The sequence below is a fragment of the Macrotis lagotis genome, chromosome 5 (genome assembly GCF_037893015.1).
Source record: "Macrotis lagotis isolate mMagLag1 chromosome 5, bilby.v1.9.chrom.fasta, whole genome shotgun sequence".
In the NCBI taxonomy this organism is placed as follows: domain Eukaryota; kingdom Metazoa; phylum Chordata; class Mammalia; order Peramelemorphia; family Peramelidae; genus Macrotis; species Macrotis lagotis.
The window spans coordinates 262,594,819-262,609,286 of record NC_133662.1 but is presented as its reverse complement, the minus strand read 5'-3'; the positions used below and the strand labels follow the sequence as shown (position 1 = coordinate 262,609,286).

Below are 14,468 nucleotides of genomic sequence, written 5' to 3'. Positions count from 1 at the left end.
GGTAATTATTAAGTGTCTGAGGCCAGATTTGAACTTGACTCCAGGGCCGGTGTTCTATCCACTGCACAACCTAGCAGTCCCACAGTATTCTATTCTTACAGAGAATTCAGACTCACTGCTCCAGGTGACCCCAAACTCTTCACTAAATTCACTATGAATAATAACCGACACTTCTATGGTGCTCCCTATGAACTAGGGATGGTGTTCATCACTTTACAGATATCACATTGAATTCCTGAAACAACACTATGAGACAGCGTTATCATCCTCATTCTATAGATGAGGAAACTGAAGCAAATAGAGATGAAGTGATTTGTCCAGGTTTTAAGGCTGGATTTGAACTTGGGCCTTTCTCACTGTAAGTGGTCTATCCACTGCACCACTCAACTGCCTCCAATACAATGGAATTTTCATTGTAACTTAAGTGGGGGGGGGGGCGGCTAGGTGGTGCAGTGGATAAAGCACCAGCCTTGGAGTCAGGCGTACCTGGGTTCAAATCCGGTCTCAGACACTTAATAACTACCTAGCTGTGTGGCCTTGGGCAAGCCACTTAACCCCATTTGCTCAGCTAAAATTGGGCCAACAAGCCTGATCCCTACACACACACACACACACACACACACACACGCCAATAGCCCAATGGCCCTGAGCCAGTATCATCCCCTTGGAAAGACCAACGTGGGGAAGCCCCAAGCTAATGCCCGCAGCCTCATGTGTCCTCTCATTAGACCCTTCACTGAGGGCACCTGTGGGTGCTAACAAGGAAGTGATGCCTTTCCATGGGTGCTGGGACTCTGGGGGTTCCATGGCCTGACCTCAAGGAAGGGCTTCCTGGGACAAAGCCTGGAATACAACCTCAGACAATGAGTGGTGTGACCCCAGCCAGGTCTGGTGGATTCTGCCCCGGAACAACCCAAACAACCCAAACTCCCAGCCTAGTGGACACAGAGCCCTCCACTTCTACCCCATCAGCCCTAATGGCTAGCCTGGCTCCTCATCAGGGTCCTTAATACAACTGAATGAGCACCTCAATACAGTGTTGGGGAGAGAGACAGAAGGAGGTACCAACATAATGGCCTAGACCCCCAGGAGCTGAAGGGATGCTCGCATCCTTGGGTAAACCCAAGAGAGCATGGCCCACCTCAGGGGTGCCAGGAGTAGAGGCTTCCTGGGGAACTGGTACCTCCGCCACGCTCCGAAGGAAGCTCGGGATCCAACAAGGCGTGGGGGGGGCTGTCTCCCAGAAACTGCCACCATCTCACATGGGGAAAACAACAGGTAGGGAGGCTACCGCCTGTGCCAGGTAAAAAGCTTGGGAGACATAGTTTCTAGTATTTGATCATTTTATTATTTATGCTAGTGAATAAGCAATAGAAAGGTGGTTGTTTGGCTGTCTCTCTTTAACCAGAGAGCTCTTGTGGCAGCCCCTTGATGCCTACATTCCCTTGGGAGAGCAGTGTTCCTGAAGGTGGAAATCAACTCTGATGGGCTAACAAGTGATGAATGACTATTATGATGAGAAGTGGGTTTGTTCCAATGGGGGTCTGGGGGACCACAGCCAGGATCACTCGACCCAGACCACTGGGGCTGGGGGGCTCCACTCCACTGAATGATGCCCAATTGGCTGCCATCCACCGATTCTCCCAACCTCGCATTTCTTGACCACCTGCTCAAATCGAAGGCTTCCCTCGCATGGTCAGTCCTGCCTGAAACCCTATGGGGCTGCTCTCTGAACAAGGAGATAAAAAGGGGAACCCATAGTCAAAATTCAGTAATCGGTTGTTAATATTTCTCTTGTGTCCTTCTGACATTGACAGTCTTAATGGCAAACCCAGTCAGTGTGCAACCAGGAGGCTGGGGTTTGTACCCAGGCTCTGCAGCTGGCTAGCTCCGGGGTCTTCTCAGAGCTTCAGGATCCTCTTCTGCAAAATGGAAGCCACAGCAAGTTCACTGCCTCCCGCAGGCAGGCATGTATTGTGTCAAACGGCATGACCACTATAATGAAGTGTGGAGAGCCAAGGGGCCTTGTGGAAAGCAGACCACCCAAGGGTCTGCATCCCTCAAAAGTCCTTGTGTCTGAGCCCTGATTCCCTGGCTAATGAAGAGGTTACCAAAAGAAATTCTAGAAGAGCATCAGAGATGAAAGCAGAATGAGAGTCTGTAGAACCTAGGAAGGAACTAGTTCCAGAGAAAGGAACCTCTGCCTCAAACTCACCCCACTATTACACTTTGGAACTGGGCCCCATATCCAAATGGAATGTTCCGGAACTGGCTAAAGTATTAGGAGGTCACTTAAACCATCATCTCACTCATTTCCACACCACAGAGGCACACTCCCCAATGCCCACACCTGCCCAGACCCTCCTCACCAAGGGGCCCCTGGGCCAAAGTGTGGAGCCTTCTGCAAGGTTGGCGCCAAAAGAGAGCATGGGCCGTTCCTTGGGGAGCTTGGCCTTCCCCATGGGACCCAGAGATATTCTGTTGCTCAAGCAGTTCTTCCAGAATGTCCTTTGCTAGGTTTCTTTGGAATTCTTTTTGAAAGTGTGGCACAGCCCTTCACGCCTGCCATCCACTTTAGGCCTCCAGTAAACTTCAGTTTTACTCTTACCTGACTTCCGTGACTCAAAGAATATTAGCAACAAAAGACCGGCCTTTGTTTGAGGGAGGAGTCACTAGTCCTCAAAAGCAATTCAAATCCTCTCTCTCCTGCCCCATTTGCTCTTTTAGAGAGGACACTGAGGGATGGTCCAGAGCCCCTGCATCTCCCTTATAAAATGGAGGGGGCATTGTAGCAGTGGATGAAGTGAAGCTTCTGGCAGGCCCTCCCCAATCTGGGCCAGCCCATCACTGCTCTCTGAGTGATGCAGTGAAACAGGAATGGAATCAAGTGACCCTCACCCACCAGAACTGGCCCCTTATTTCAATGGTTCCATGATAGGAAAGGGATGCTGCCATCTGCTCCCTGGCAGACAGTTTTCCAATAAAATCTCAATTGAGTGGAGAGTCAAGAACACAACGGAGAAGAATCGGGAACAGGGCCTGGAAGCATCATTTTCTACAGCGGCTGCTCAGCATACCCAGTCACGGTCAAGTTGATACTGTCGCCTCAATGGCATTTCTTCAATGGAAGTTTCTTTGGCCCAATTTGTGGACTGATGATTCATCCACAGGGTCCCACTGGATGGGGCCGGAAGATTTGGATCTGGAGACAAACACTGGTGTGAGCGTTGAATAAGACACGCCCTGTGTCCTCAGCCATCAGTACCGAATCAGCAGGGCTATGGGCCAGTGGCAGGACACAAGATTAGAAAAGATTCGTTTGGGCTTTCAAAGTGCCAGAAAAACTGAAGTTTGGTAAAACTCAACAATTCCAGGGCTGGGAGAGGGCTCCAGAGCAGACTCAGTCATTGGACAGTACAAACAGAATTGCCATACTCTGCAATACTTCACCTCCCAAGAGCCAGGGCTGGCCAGATGGAGAAATGTCAGAAGGCTGTCAGCCCCTGGCTCAGGGGTGGGGTGGGAGTTTATACTGCAGAGCAGTGAGAGCAGAGGCCACAGAGAGCCTGACCAAGGATGCTGTGCTATCCAAAGGAAGGCCAGTGAGGGTCGGCGACATCCAGCAGAAATCAGGACTCAGAAGGCCAAGAGGAGGAGCAATTGAGCTTTATTAACTTACATACAAAGAATCAGAATGGTTTTGAAGCTCTCTGGCAATCATACCTATGCAGTGTTGACTTCTTTAGATTTACTGAACTTTAATAGAAACAGGTATGTATCCCCAGCCACTTGCAACATGTGATGAAGACATCTCCAAGGCTTTCACTTCCACGTCAGGACATGCGTGGACCCCCAGGCATGCTCCAGGCCCTCCACATGGCAGCCTCTGCTGGCACGACCTTCCTTCTTCAGTCTCTCAACTTTCCCCTGTGGTTGGACCAAAGCCTTAGCAGGAGGCTGGAACTCAACAAGGAGACCAGGCCAGGCTGGGGGGCTCAACCCAGAAGTCTCAGCCCCCCCAAGGGAAGGGGGGATTCGGCTTCACCCAACAGCATCCTTGGATGCTGAGCACTGGACTGGGCCGCATAAATACAAAGACAAAGGCTTTCTTTCCATAAGTGAAAAGTGACCAGACCTTTGACAACAGATTCATGTATAAATTTATAGAAAATAAATATCAAACAATGAGGTGCTTTGGGGAGGCAGACACTATATAACATGGAAACCACCTTCTGGAGCTTTTTCCTACATACTGAAACATTTGTAAGTGACTTTGCTCCAATTAGAAGTCAGCCTAAAATCCTGGGGAAAAGGAGCTTGAGAGGCAGAAGGCAGGAGTCAGGGTCCTTTCCTTCATTCACTTTATTCAAACCGGTCAAGTGGACTTGTCTTCACTGCAAACAACTTTTTCTCATTCTTATTCTTTCTTGTGTCTCTGTATACAAACCTGGGGCTCCTTTGAACCCCACAAGCCTTCCTTGGGGTTGTCATGATTCTACTTCTTGGTGCCCTCGCCTGCACCTGCCATGCCCAGGTCTGCCCTCCAATTCTTCAATCAGGGGCAGACTTCAGAGCGGCCAGGGCTAAAGCTTCTAGGGTGTCTCCATGTCTTGGAAATCTTGAAGTCAGCTCTTTTGCACCATATTTTCTGGTCGACTTTCTCCCGCCCTTGCTTAAGTTGGTCTTTTCAAAGGATTTCTCTCTCTCTCTCTCTCTCCATCCTCTACAATAGAAGATGGTATAGAGGCCAGAATGATGTTCTTCTATTACGTCTATTGAACACTGCTCCATGAGATGAAGAATCATCCCACAAAATCTGCTTCTTGTTGCCTTTGGCTGAACCATGATGCAGGGGAATGAATTTGAATTCAAGTTTTCCCCCATTAGCTATGTGACTGTGGGCACTGGCAATGGCTGCCCAGGATCACAGACCGAGGACATGGCCTTTTTGTCTTCAGCCTCAGCCCAGACCCATCAGGAAGGTCCTCTGACAGAACAGCCCCAGGCCCCCCCACTGTTCTGTGGCCTTTCTACATTGCTGTGTCCGTGGAAGAGGGGTATGTTGCCATAGCTCCCTACAGACTCCATGAGGTGACACACCAGGTCTTACTAGGGTTGGTCCTGCCAGCACTGGGCTCTGTCCCCCAAAGCAAGTTTTGAATGCCCATGTGCGGCGTAGGACTGCTCGTCTCGGGGTATCTGGGCAGTCATTCAGCCTCCTTGGAAGCTCTGGGGTGGGATGCTGCTATCTCCAAGGAATGCCTCTCCATCCTCTTCAGAATTTCTCTCATTGGACCTCACAGAGGTTGGGGAAACTGGCCCTCGCCCCAAGAGTAAGGGTATTCCAAAAACTAAGGCTAAACTGTGAGCCCATAAATTTGAAGGCAACGAGGAAGAAAGAGCGCAGTCCAGAGTCCAAGCCCTGCTACTGATCAGTTGTGTGGACTTGGGCCAGACACAGGTCTGAACCTCTGGGTTGTCACCAGAAAAATGAGCTGCCATGTTCTTATCTGTGATAATACTTCTACTACTGATCCCCAAGTATTGTTCAGAAGCCCAAATGAGAGACCAGGAAGGAAGCACAACCTTGCTGACTGTATGGGTCACATCCCTGGCTGTGGTTCCTGGATCTGTGGTTGGCACAAAAGAGCTGGGGCTGACCTGACTACTCTACCACACTCCTGTCTAAATCCTCCTCCAAGACTTTCTGTCACTTAAAGACCCTTGGGAAAGCAGAGAAAGCCCAAAGAAAAGGACTCTGGGGGCCCCCTTAATCTGGTGACCCTAGGCAAGGCCCTTGGCCTTTCACAGTCCTCTGTTTGCTCACGTCCTATGTTACGGGGTTGTTATGAATTAAGGGCTTTGATGATGGATGATGATGATGATTCCTTTTACTGTTATTCCTCTTCATAATTAGAAGATGTATGATTGGGTGTCATTGAACAAGTGATTTAGCTTTTCAGTGGCTCTCTGTCATCCTGTTAGGCCTAAGTCACAGAAGAATACCTGATCCCTACTTAGTGGGGAGCCCTCCCCCTGCAGAGAACACCCCAGCCAAGTATGGAAATGTGTGAAAAGCAGAAGACTAGTATTAAGACACCAGGGGTAAAATTTCAAAAAAAAAAAAAAAAAGACAAAAATGGAAAAATAAACTCACCACTTTGGAGAAAATGGTCAAGGAACGTCACCAGGAAAATTGGGTATTTGACTCCAAAGACTAAAACTTGAGATCCACCTATAAGACAAATGTGAACCTTCAATAAGCATTTTTCCCTTGAATAAGCCTTGAGACACTGTATAATTAACACTTCCCCTGGTGTTATGGGAGATGCCCAACAAAGACAAGACGCATCCCCTGTAGCCTCTCCCACTGACCCAAAGACCATCAGAAATAACCATGAAAGGCAGACAAGAGCCTGGCTTGGTAGCCCAGACTCTGTTTCCCTGTCATACTAAACATTTGGATACCTGATTTCCAATTCTCCTTCTAATAACATCATTTGAATCAGTTCTGTTCAGTTTTGCTCTGCCCATGTACAAAGCAATACAGCTTGTGGCGACTGAGCTTAAGGTGTGAATGAAATCCCTGAGGGAGCTAATATAGAGGCCTATCTCTCCATCTGGTCCGTGAGAATACAGAGATGTTATCAAAAGCTCTGTTGCAGTCTAGGGGAGCCCACTCCCCAGCAGTTCAGTAACCAGCCAAAAAGGAAAGGAAGTTGGTTGGTATCAGTGTTTCTGAAGGAAGTCAGCTGGGGGGGGGCACAGAGGCGGGAATGGTTAGAAGGGTGCTCCAGAAACCATCCTCAGGCACCTTGATGGAGGTTGGAGTGGAGAGGGGTCTTGAGACGAAGGCCAGTGAGAAGGCCTGCCCAAGGGCAGCGGTAAGGGTAAGGCCTGGCCACTAAGGAGACCCAGAGCTTGCTTTCGCCTCTGCCATCCTCTTGATGAATTTATTCAACCAACCTTTATGAACTACACACGTAACCAGGACTCTGCACAAGCTCCTGGCAAACCCAGGCCTGGGGAGGAGAATGAATGAGGCTTGGCCCACTCAGTCTCAGGGCAGATCCTGGGGCAAAGAAAGGGGGCCAGTGAGAGTTACTGGCTTGGGGACAGCCAGGTGGCACAATGGTAAGAGCACCGACCTGGAACTCAGGAGGACCTGAGTTCAAATCAGGCCTCAGACAGTAGTAATCACCAGCTGTGTGATCTTGGGCAAGTCACTTAACCCCATTGCCTTGCAAAAACTAAAAAAAAAAAGTTATTGGCTTGCCACAAGCCAACAGTTCCCAACAAGGTGAGAAAGCAGTACAGCAGCCACAAGGGCATGGGACCACTTGTGGGGAGGTGCTGGTGAAGGGGCTCCTGCAAAGAAAGGGGGCCTTGAAAGGCTGGTGAGTGTCCCTATGGGTCACAGAATTTTTAAGTGTGAAAGTAAAAGTTCAAATTGGGCCAAAGCCAGCAAACAGCCACCAAGAACTAGGGGCCGCTGGAGGAAGTCATTTCCTCTCCAAGTCCTAAGCCCTGAAGTCACAGCTTGGCTTTGGAGCGGGCTTCCTGGATTTGGGGGCTCTCCTGGTGTCTTCTGGCTCCAGCCTGTTTCCAAATGAGCTTTCCATCTATTTTCTCTACCATGATGGAGTATTTATCCTGGGGAAAACATCCTTGTTCCTTGGCGGTGATTAAAGAGTGTCTTATGTGGAAACATTTAGCACTTTAAACAGCAGATTGGAAGACAGGCCACATTCCTTCCTTTGCTAAGATCGGTTGGCAACTGCTTCCCCAGAGTTGTTTTGAAACTGCTAGGCCCAAATCCATAGACGGTCAAGGTCAATGATGTGACTTCATGGAGGCCACACAAGGTGTGGGAGTCACCCTTTAACCTGGGGTGACGGCCTCCTTGTCATGAGTATTGGGATGGCTCTATTTCTGTAAACTTGGTTGCCTTGGTGATGCTTTGTAGTTGATTTTATGAATTTAAGAACCTAATTTGGAGAAGAGTTCCCTAGGCTTCCCCAGACTACAAAACAGGTTACGAATCCTGCCAGCCAGGAACAACAACAAAAGAGTAGTAGCCTCTTCAGACCCTCTCAGACAGCACTCAGAGGCCACTGTCCACAAATGATGCAGAAAGAGGGAAATGAAAGCAAACCCCCTACTAGGTCCATTTCCACAGAATTACCAATCCAATCTGTCTCCTCTCCGTCACCATCACCCCCCAAAAAAGTTGGCAGAGAGTCAGCATCCTGTTCTCTGGTCCCAGGCCAATCTACTCTAAGCTGACGAGCAGACTATTTCAGATTTGGAATCAAAGTAGCTTTAGGGCTCACCAGGAGTCAGGGCTATTTTCTCCCCTTTTCCGACCCAAGGGAAAAATAGCTCTTTTGTTCATCTGTCTCTCCTCCCAAAGTTCTCTATAGGACATTGCCACATATACCCTCCCTTTCTCCCTCGTGCCCATTCAAATGCTTCCTCTGCTTCAACCCTACCTACCGACCCCTCCACCAGGAGCTTAGAGAAAAGGTCCAAAAGAGAAAAACATTGGAGCAAAATGAAACATGTTTTCCTTCTATCTCAAAATTTAAAATGATAAAAGAAAATGCAATTAGTAAGCCTGCAGTCCATGTCCAAGTAAATAGCACTTTACATTTTATGTCCCTGATGTGATCATTCTCCAGCCATATTTATGGATGGAATAGTTTTTATGTTGCTCAGTCAACAAGGCAAGTTTAGAATCAGTCTTCGAGAAAGCTCAGCTTCTCTATTAATACCCCAAATAGTTCTTTCTTTTCTTCTTTTTTTTTTAGGTTTTACAAGGCAATGGGGTTAAGTGGCTTGCCTGAGGCCCCACAGCTGGGTCATTATTAAGTATCTGAGGTCACATTTGAACTCAGGTCCTCCTGACTCCAGGGCCGATGCTCTATCCACTGCACCACCGAGCCGCCCCTACCCCAAACATTTCTAACAAAAACAACCCTAATAGAACATTAAGGCTCACCAAGCGCACTGGCCCCAGGCCCTCCTTTGGTTTTCAGGATGACCCCAGGAGACAGGAAGAGAGCCTACTGTGGACCATTTTAGAGAGGGGAAAACTCAAGGCTGAGGGATGTCAGATGACATGCCTGAGGTCCCAGAGCCAATAAGTGTCTGAGGCTGAATTTGAACTCAGAGCTTACTGACACAGAGTCCTGAGCTCCATCTACTGTCCTGCCAAGTACTCAGTCACTGATCCCTCAGATCTTGGGTCTGTTCTGGGTTGTCAACAACACCTCTTGTAAAACAGGGGGCTCAGATATGTACCTACTCCGGCCCGACCAGCTTGCTCTGGACCCTTGACTTCTAGTCAAGGCTAGGTCAGCCTTTAGAAGCCGCACAGTGGGCTCTTTAATAAGAATTGTAGCAGGAATGTGATCATATCAAGGGAGCCCAATGATAGTTTTCCAAATGGCCTCAGTCCCTTTGGCTCCAAGAATTCAGGAATCTGAAAGATGCACCAACCAGGGCCAAGCCAATCATCCTACTGGGGATTCAAGATGAACACAAATGAATCAATCAGAATGCCTGTGAAGGTGGGGGCCCTGCGGAGCAATCTATCCCTTGCACCCCGTGAGACACTCAAAGCCAAACAAAGGAGGAAAAGGTGCTTCTTTCCCTCAGGAAGCTGGGTCCCCAACAAGCCTATGGGCTCCACTACTCAGCTACTGCAGGTTCAAAACCTGAAGAGACCCTCATGAACTGTAGGAAGAAGTCAGCAAGGGGAGAGGGGGCATCTGCAGGGATCAGAGCCAATTGGAAGTTTGGTGCAATAAACTTACTATCTAGCATGGATGAATAATATCGCTGTGCCAAGCACTAGAGCCATAAAGCCACAGACTAAAGGGTCCCTGACCTTGGGGGGCTTCCCTTCTGCTGACAAGACTCAGCATGTTCACAACTAAGCCCCAGAGGAAGACACTGGTGGGAGATGGGGGGGGGGGAGTGGATGACTTCAGATAGGAAAGGTGCCAGAACGTGGAGGACTTGGGAAATGGAGAGCCTCCAAAAGTTTCTGAGCAAGAGTGCAACTCAGCCAGACCTGTCTATACCTGAGCAAGGGGAGTCTTGGTAGCTGAGGAGGATGGGCTGGAGAGGACAGAGAATGGCAACAAGGAGACCAATGGAAGGCTACTTGGTCAACCAGATGAGAGGCACCCTGGAATTTGGCTGGAAAAGGCAGAGATCTGAGGGGTGTAGTGATGATGTGGAACTGGCTGGAGGAGGCGAAGGAGAGGGCAAGCTGGAGAATCTCTCCGGAGCTGTGGGGGCAAGGAATCTGGGCAGGATGAGTTCAGGCGTGGCCAGGTTGGGTCTGAAGGGACCGTGGGAACCCTATGAGGGATAGGCAGCTGGGGCTGCTGAAGTGTGACCAGTGACCAAAAGCAGAAGTCAGAAGGCAACCAAACCCATGGGGACTGTTGGGATCTTTGGAAGGGATCAGTATGAGGCCGGAAGTAGAAGACCATGGCCCTCGTGATCTTTGGTGCCAACCCCACCAGGAGGATCCTAGCTTTGATTCTGAACTCCCAATATGGGTTTTGTTTTTTCAACTGAGGGGTGGCCTATGACACTTACTGACCAAGATCATCTTCTTTTATTTATTTATTTTTTGCAAGACAAGGGGTTAAGTGACTTGCACAAGGCCATACAGCTAGGTCATTATTAAGTGTCTGAGACCTCATTTGAACTCAGGTCCTCCTGACTCCAGGGCTGGTGCTCTATCCACTGTGCCACCTAGCTGCCCCAAGATCATCTTCTTTTGAGGAAAAGTTTTTTGCAAAGAGAAGGAAAAAGCATATAGGATAAATAATAATGAAAATGAATGTTCATCCCAAATAATGTACATTTAAGCTAAAACAGTCTGTTTTCAAATACGGCCAGCCACTGTCTTGGATTCTCTAGAAAGATTTCAAAGGAGATATCGTAATAGAGAACGGAAGGGATATTAGTGTGCATTCCAGGTGGCTGGGCAAAGCTAAAAGGAAGCCAAGATGAGTCTGTATGAACTGCAGCAGGGCAAAGGGAGCAGCACCCAGAAACTGCCTCCACCATGACTCCGAAGAGATAGAGTTCATGTGGCACAGCCCCTCGGGCTCCCCAGCAACAGGTGGGGGGAGAGGGGGAGAAGGTTGGAAACACGGGCCCATGACCTGGGCTCGGCCTCCCAAGCTGGGGGTGGGGGTGGGGGGCAGAGGCTCCTGCTCCACAGAAAATCATGATCAAATGACCCAGGGCATCCATGACATACTTCTGCTTTCTGAAGAACATTCAAAAAACCAATGTTAAAAATTCAAGAGCTGCTAAAGCACCTGAGGTCCCCCAGGCTTGTGGGCTCTTCCTCTGTCTCCCATCTCTTCTAAGTTCTTCTCCTCAGATTCCCGCAGGAGGGAGGTCGAGGCAGAGGAAGGCTGCCAACCTGCAAACGGGGGGGGCTCCAGGAAGGGGTCCTGGTCTGGGGAGAAAGGGGGTGGCTAGGTGGCACAGTGGATAGAGCACCGGTCCTGGAGTCAGGAGGACCTGAGTTCAAATTTGGCCTCAAGACATTTAATAATTGCCTGTGTGACCTTGGACAAGTCACTTCAGCCCACTGCCTTAAATAAAATTAAAAAAAAGAGGTCAGAGTCTAGAAGCGTGGGCCAGCAAAGCGAGTCGAATAGGAACACTGTGGGGGCAGCCCAGGGGGCCTCGACTCTTATGGTCACTGTCCCCCTCGCCCCCCAGCTGAGGGCTACTTTCTAAGAACCCCCAAGGCCAGGAGAGGCAAACCCTTGCCAAGCAGGAGGCCTTTTGCACCCCACAGAAGCAAGTTGACCGAACCTCCCGGGGCAGCAGCAGAGGCTCTCACCCCTCCCCAGGCCAGCGACCAGAGGGGCAGCGGGGGCAGCCAGGGGTCTGCAGACACCCCGCTCCCCGGCTCCCCAGCAGACAAAGCTGGGTCCCCAGCACCCGGCTGAGCCCCTCACCAGGCTTCCAAACACTCTCGTCAGCACGGGGGCCCGTCTGGGCCAGCTCTGCCCCCGCTCCGGCTGAGGCTTGGGGGCCCGGGCCTGGTCCTCCTTTTGTCATGGTGGAGTCTGCGGCTTCCGGGCCCCTTCCTTCCCTTCCCCGGCCCAGAGACCCTGGCACACTCCTGCCAAGAACAAAACTCCCTGGGGAGTGCCTGGCAGTGCCGGTGCCACAGGTGACCCCGTGGGGGGAGGCGGGGGCCCGGCTGGCAGCGGTGCCACTCAGACTACCCAGTGCCCAGCCCAGGGGCCAGCACAGGTGCGGGGGGAGGGCAGCCTGGGCCGGAGCCGAGCTTGAGGACAGGCCTGGGGTGTCGGGGGCGAGGTCCCCCTCGGAAAGTGGGGGGCATCCCAGGGGCTGGGGTGATGCTGCAGGAGCACCTGCTCCCCACCCCCTCACAGCAGGCTGGGCTGTGGCGCCACCTAACGGCCGGGGCTCGCCCGGCAGGCCTCGGCCCAGGCCGGCTCCGGGGCCCCACACGGGGCCCCACGCGCCCGCACCCCCTGCCAATCACGCAGCGGGCACGTCAGGTGCGGCCCCTGCCCCTCGCCCGGGCCCGTGGGCACAGGTGCCCACTCCTGTCCGCGCACACGCGGTGACCCGAGGAGGAGCCCGTGCGCGTCTCTGGGGGTGCGTGCCCACGGGCGTGGATCACTGGGGGCCCCTCCATGCGGGCCCCGGGCTGGGCCGGGGGGACCAGCCCCGGCAGGTGGCCCCCGGCCCCTCGCCGGACCCCTCTGGTGCCCCCCGGGTGGGCGGGTGCAAGGGGAGTGGGGAGACCCCGGGGCTCGGAGCTGGGTGTGGGGTGCGGGGCCCGGGAAGCGGCGTGAAGTTGGGGGGCGTCGCCCCCAGTCTGCGCCCCAACTAGACGCGGTGCAGCCGGCGGCCTTGGGCCCCCGAGGCGAGGGGCCAGGAGGGAGGGGCCCCCAGTCCCGCCCCCGGGGCGCCCCCCCCGCCCCGTGGGTCCCCTCCCCATGGGCCCCCGCCCCGTGGCGCCCCCTCCCCGTAGCGCCCCCGCCCCGTGGGGCCCCCTCCCCATAGCGCCCCCTCCCCGTGGGGCCCCTCCCCATAGCGCCCCCTCCCCATAGCGCCCCCTCCCCGTGGCGCCCCCGCCCCGTGGCCCCCCTCCCCGTGGCCCCCCTCCCCGTGGCGCCCCCGCCCCGTAGCGCCCCCTCCCCGTGGCACCCCCTCCCCGTAGCGCCCCCTCCCCATGGGCCCCTCCCCGTGGCGCCCCCGCCCCGTGGCCCCCCTCCCCATAGGGCCCCCTCCCCGTGGCGCCCCCGCCCCATAGCGCCCCCTCCCCGTGGCACCCCCGCCCCATAGCGCCCCCTCCCCGTGGCCCCCTCCCCGTAGCGCCCCCTCCCCGTAGCGCCCCCTCCCCGTAGCGCCCCCTCCCCGTGCGCCCCCTCCCCGTAGCGCCCCCTCCCCGTGGCGCCCCCGCCCCGTGGCCCCCTCCCCGTAGCGCCCCCTCCCCGTGGGCCCCTCCCCGTAGCGCCCCCTCCCCGTGGGCCCCTCCCCATAGCGCCCCCTCCCCGTGGCGCCCCCTCCCCATAGCGCCCCCGCCCCGTGGGGCCCCGGCCACGGCGCGGCGCTGCGGGAGCGGGCAGGAGGAGGAGGCTCCGAACACTCCAGAAGCCTCGGCCCCGGGCGGGGGCCCCCGGGCTTACGGGGGACACTGAGGCAGGGGGCGCCCCCACCCCCCCGCCCGGGCCGCGCCGCCCGCGTGACACCGGGGGAAACTGAGGCGCGGGGGCCGCAGGAGGCAACAAGTGGCCCGCGCCCCGGCGTGACGTCACGGGCCGCCCCCCGCCCCGCGCCCCGGCGTGACGTCACGGGCCGCCCCCCGCCCCGCGCCCCGGGCCCGGCCGCACTCACCGCGGAGCAGCGCGGAGCTGGCAGCGCCGGGCGGGCGGGAGGCCGCGGCTGAGCTGGCTGCGACTCGCGGGACGAGGCCGGGCGCCTGTCACATAGTGGAAAACGTGACCGCGGGCGCCGGGCCCGCCCCCGGGGCCCCGCCATTGGAGGCCGCCCCGGCTCATCTGCATAGCGGGGCGGGGGCCCGGGCCGGAGCCGCGCTCCCATTGGCTCGGCCGCCCGTCGCTCGCTTTACATAAGACGCACATGGAACACCATGTTCCCTCGGCCCACGGCCTTTCAATGAACGCTCGGGAAACCCCCGGAGCCTCCCACATGGTCCCTTCCACTTCCGCTCCCTGGGCCGGCTTCATTCAAGAGTCTGCGGCCGGACCGGGGAGGCGGGGAGCGGAGTGGGCCGATCCATTCGGGAGCCGGGGGGGGGGGCGGAGAAGCCAGGCGCGGGGAGGGCCGAGGCCGGGCGCCCACATCCACCCACCGGGGACGCGCCCGGCTCCATTGACGTCAGCGTGACGGAGGCTGCGGCTGGGAGGAAGCGGGAGCCGGGG

At 54.5% G+C, this 14,468-nt stretch overlaps 1 protein-coding gene across 3 annotated transcripts in view; it reads right to left on the bottom strand.

Moving 5' to 3' along the window:
• Positions 1-13,994, bottom strand: part of PER2 (period circadian regulator 2) — a 50,501-nt gene extending 36,507 nt beyond the window's left edge. For 2 of the 3 annotated variants that reach the window (XM_074189676.1, XM_074189675.1), the window contains exon 1: positions 6,158-10,001. In XM_074189676.1, the coding sequence (XP_074045777.1) occupies positions 6,158-6,386 (229 nt within the window). In that variant the 5' untranslated portion in view covers positions 6,387-10,001. Of the gene's footprint in view, positions 1-6,157; positions 10,002-13,920 lie in introns of those variants that run through there. The other variant, XM_074189677.1, reaches the window with a different exon arrangement.
• Between the last annotated feature and the right edge of the window lie 474 nt (positions 13,995-14,468).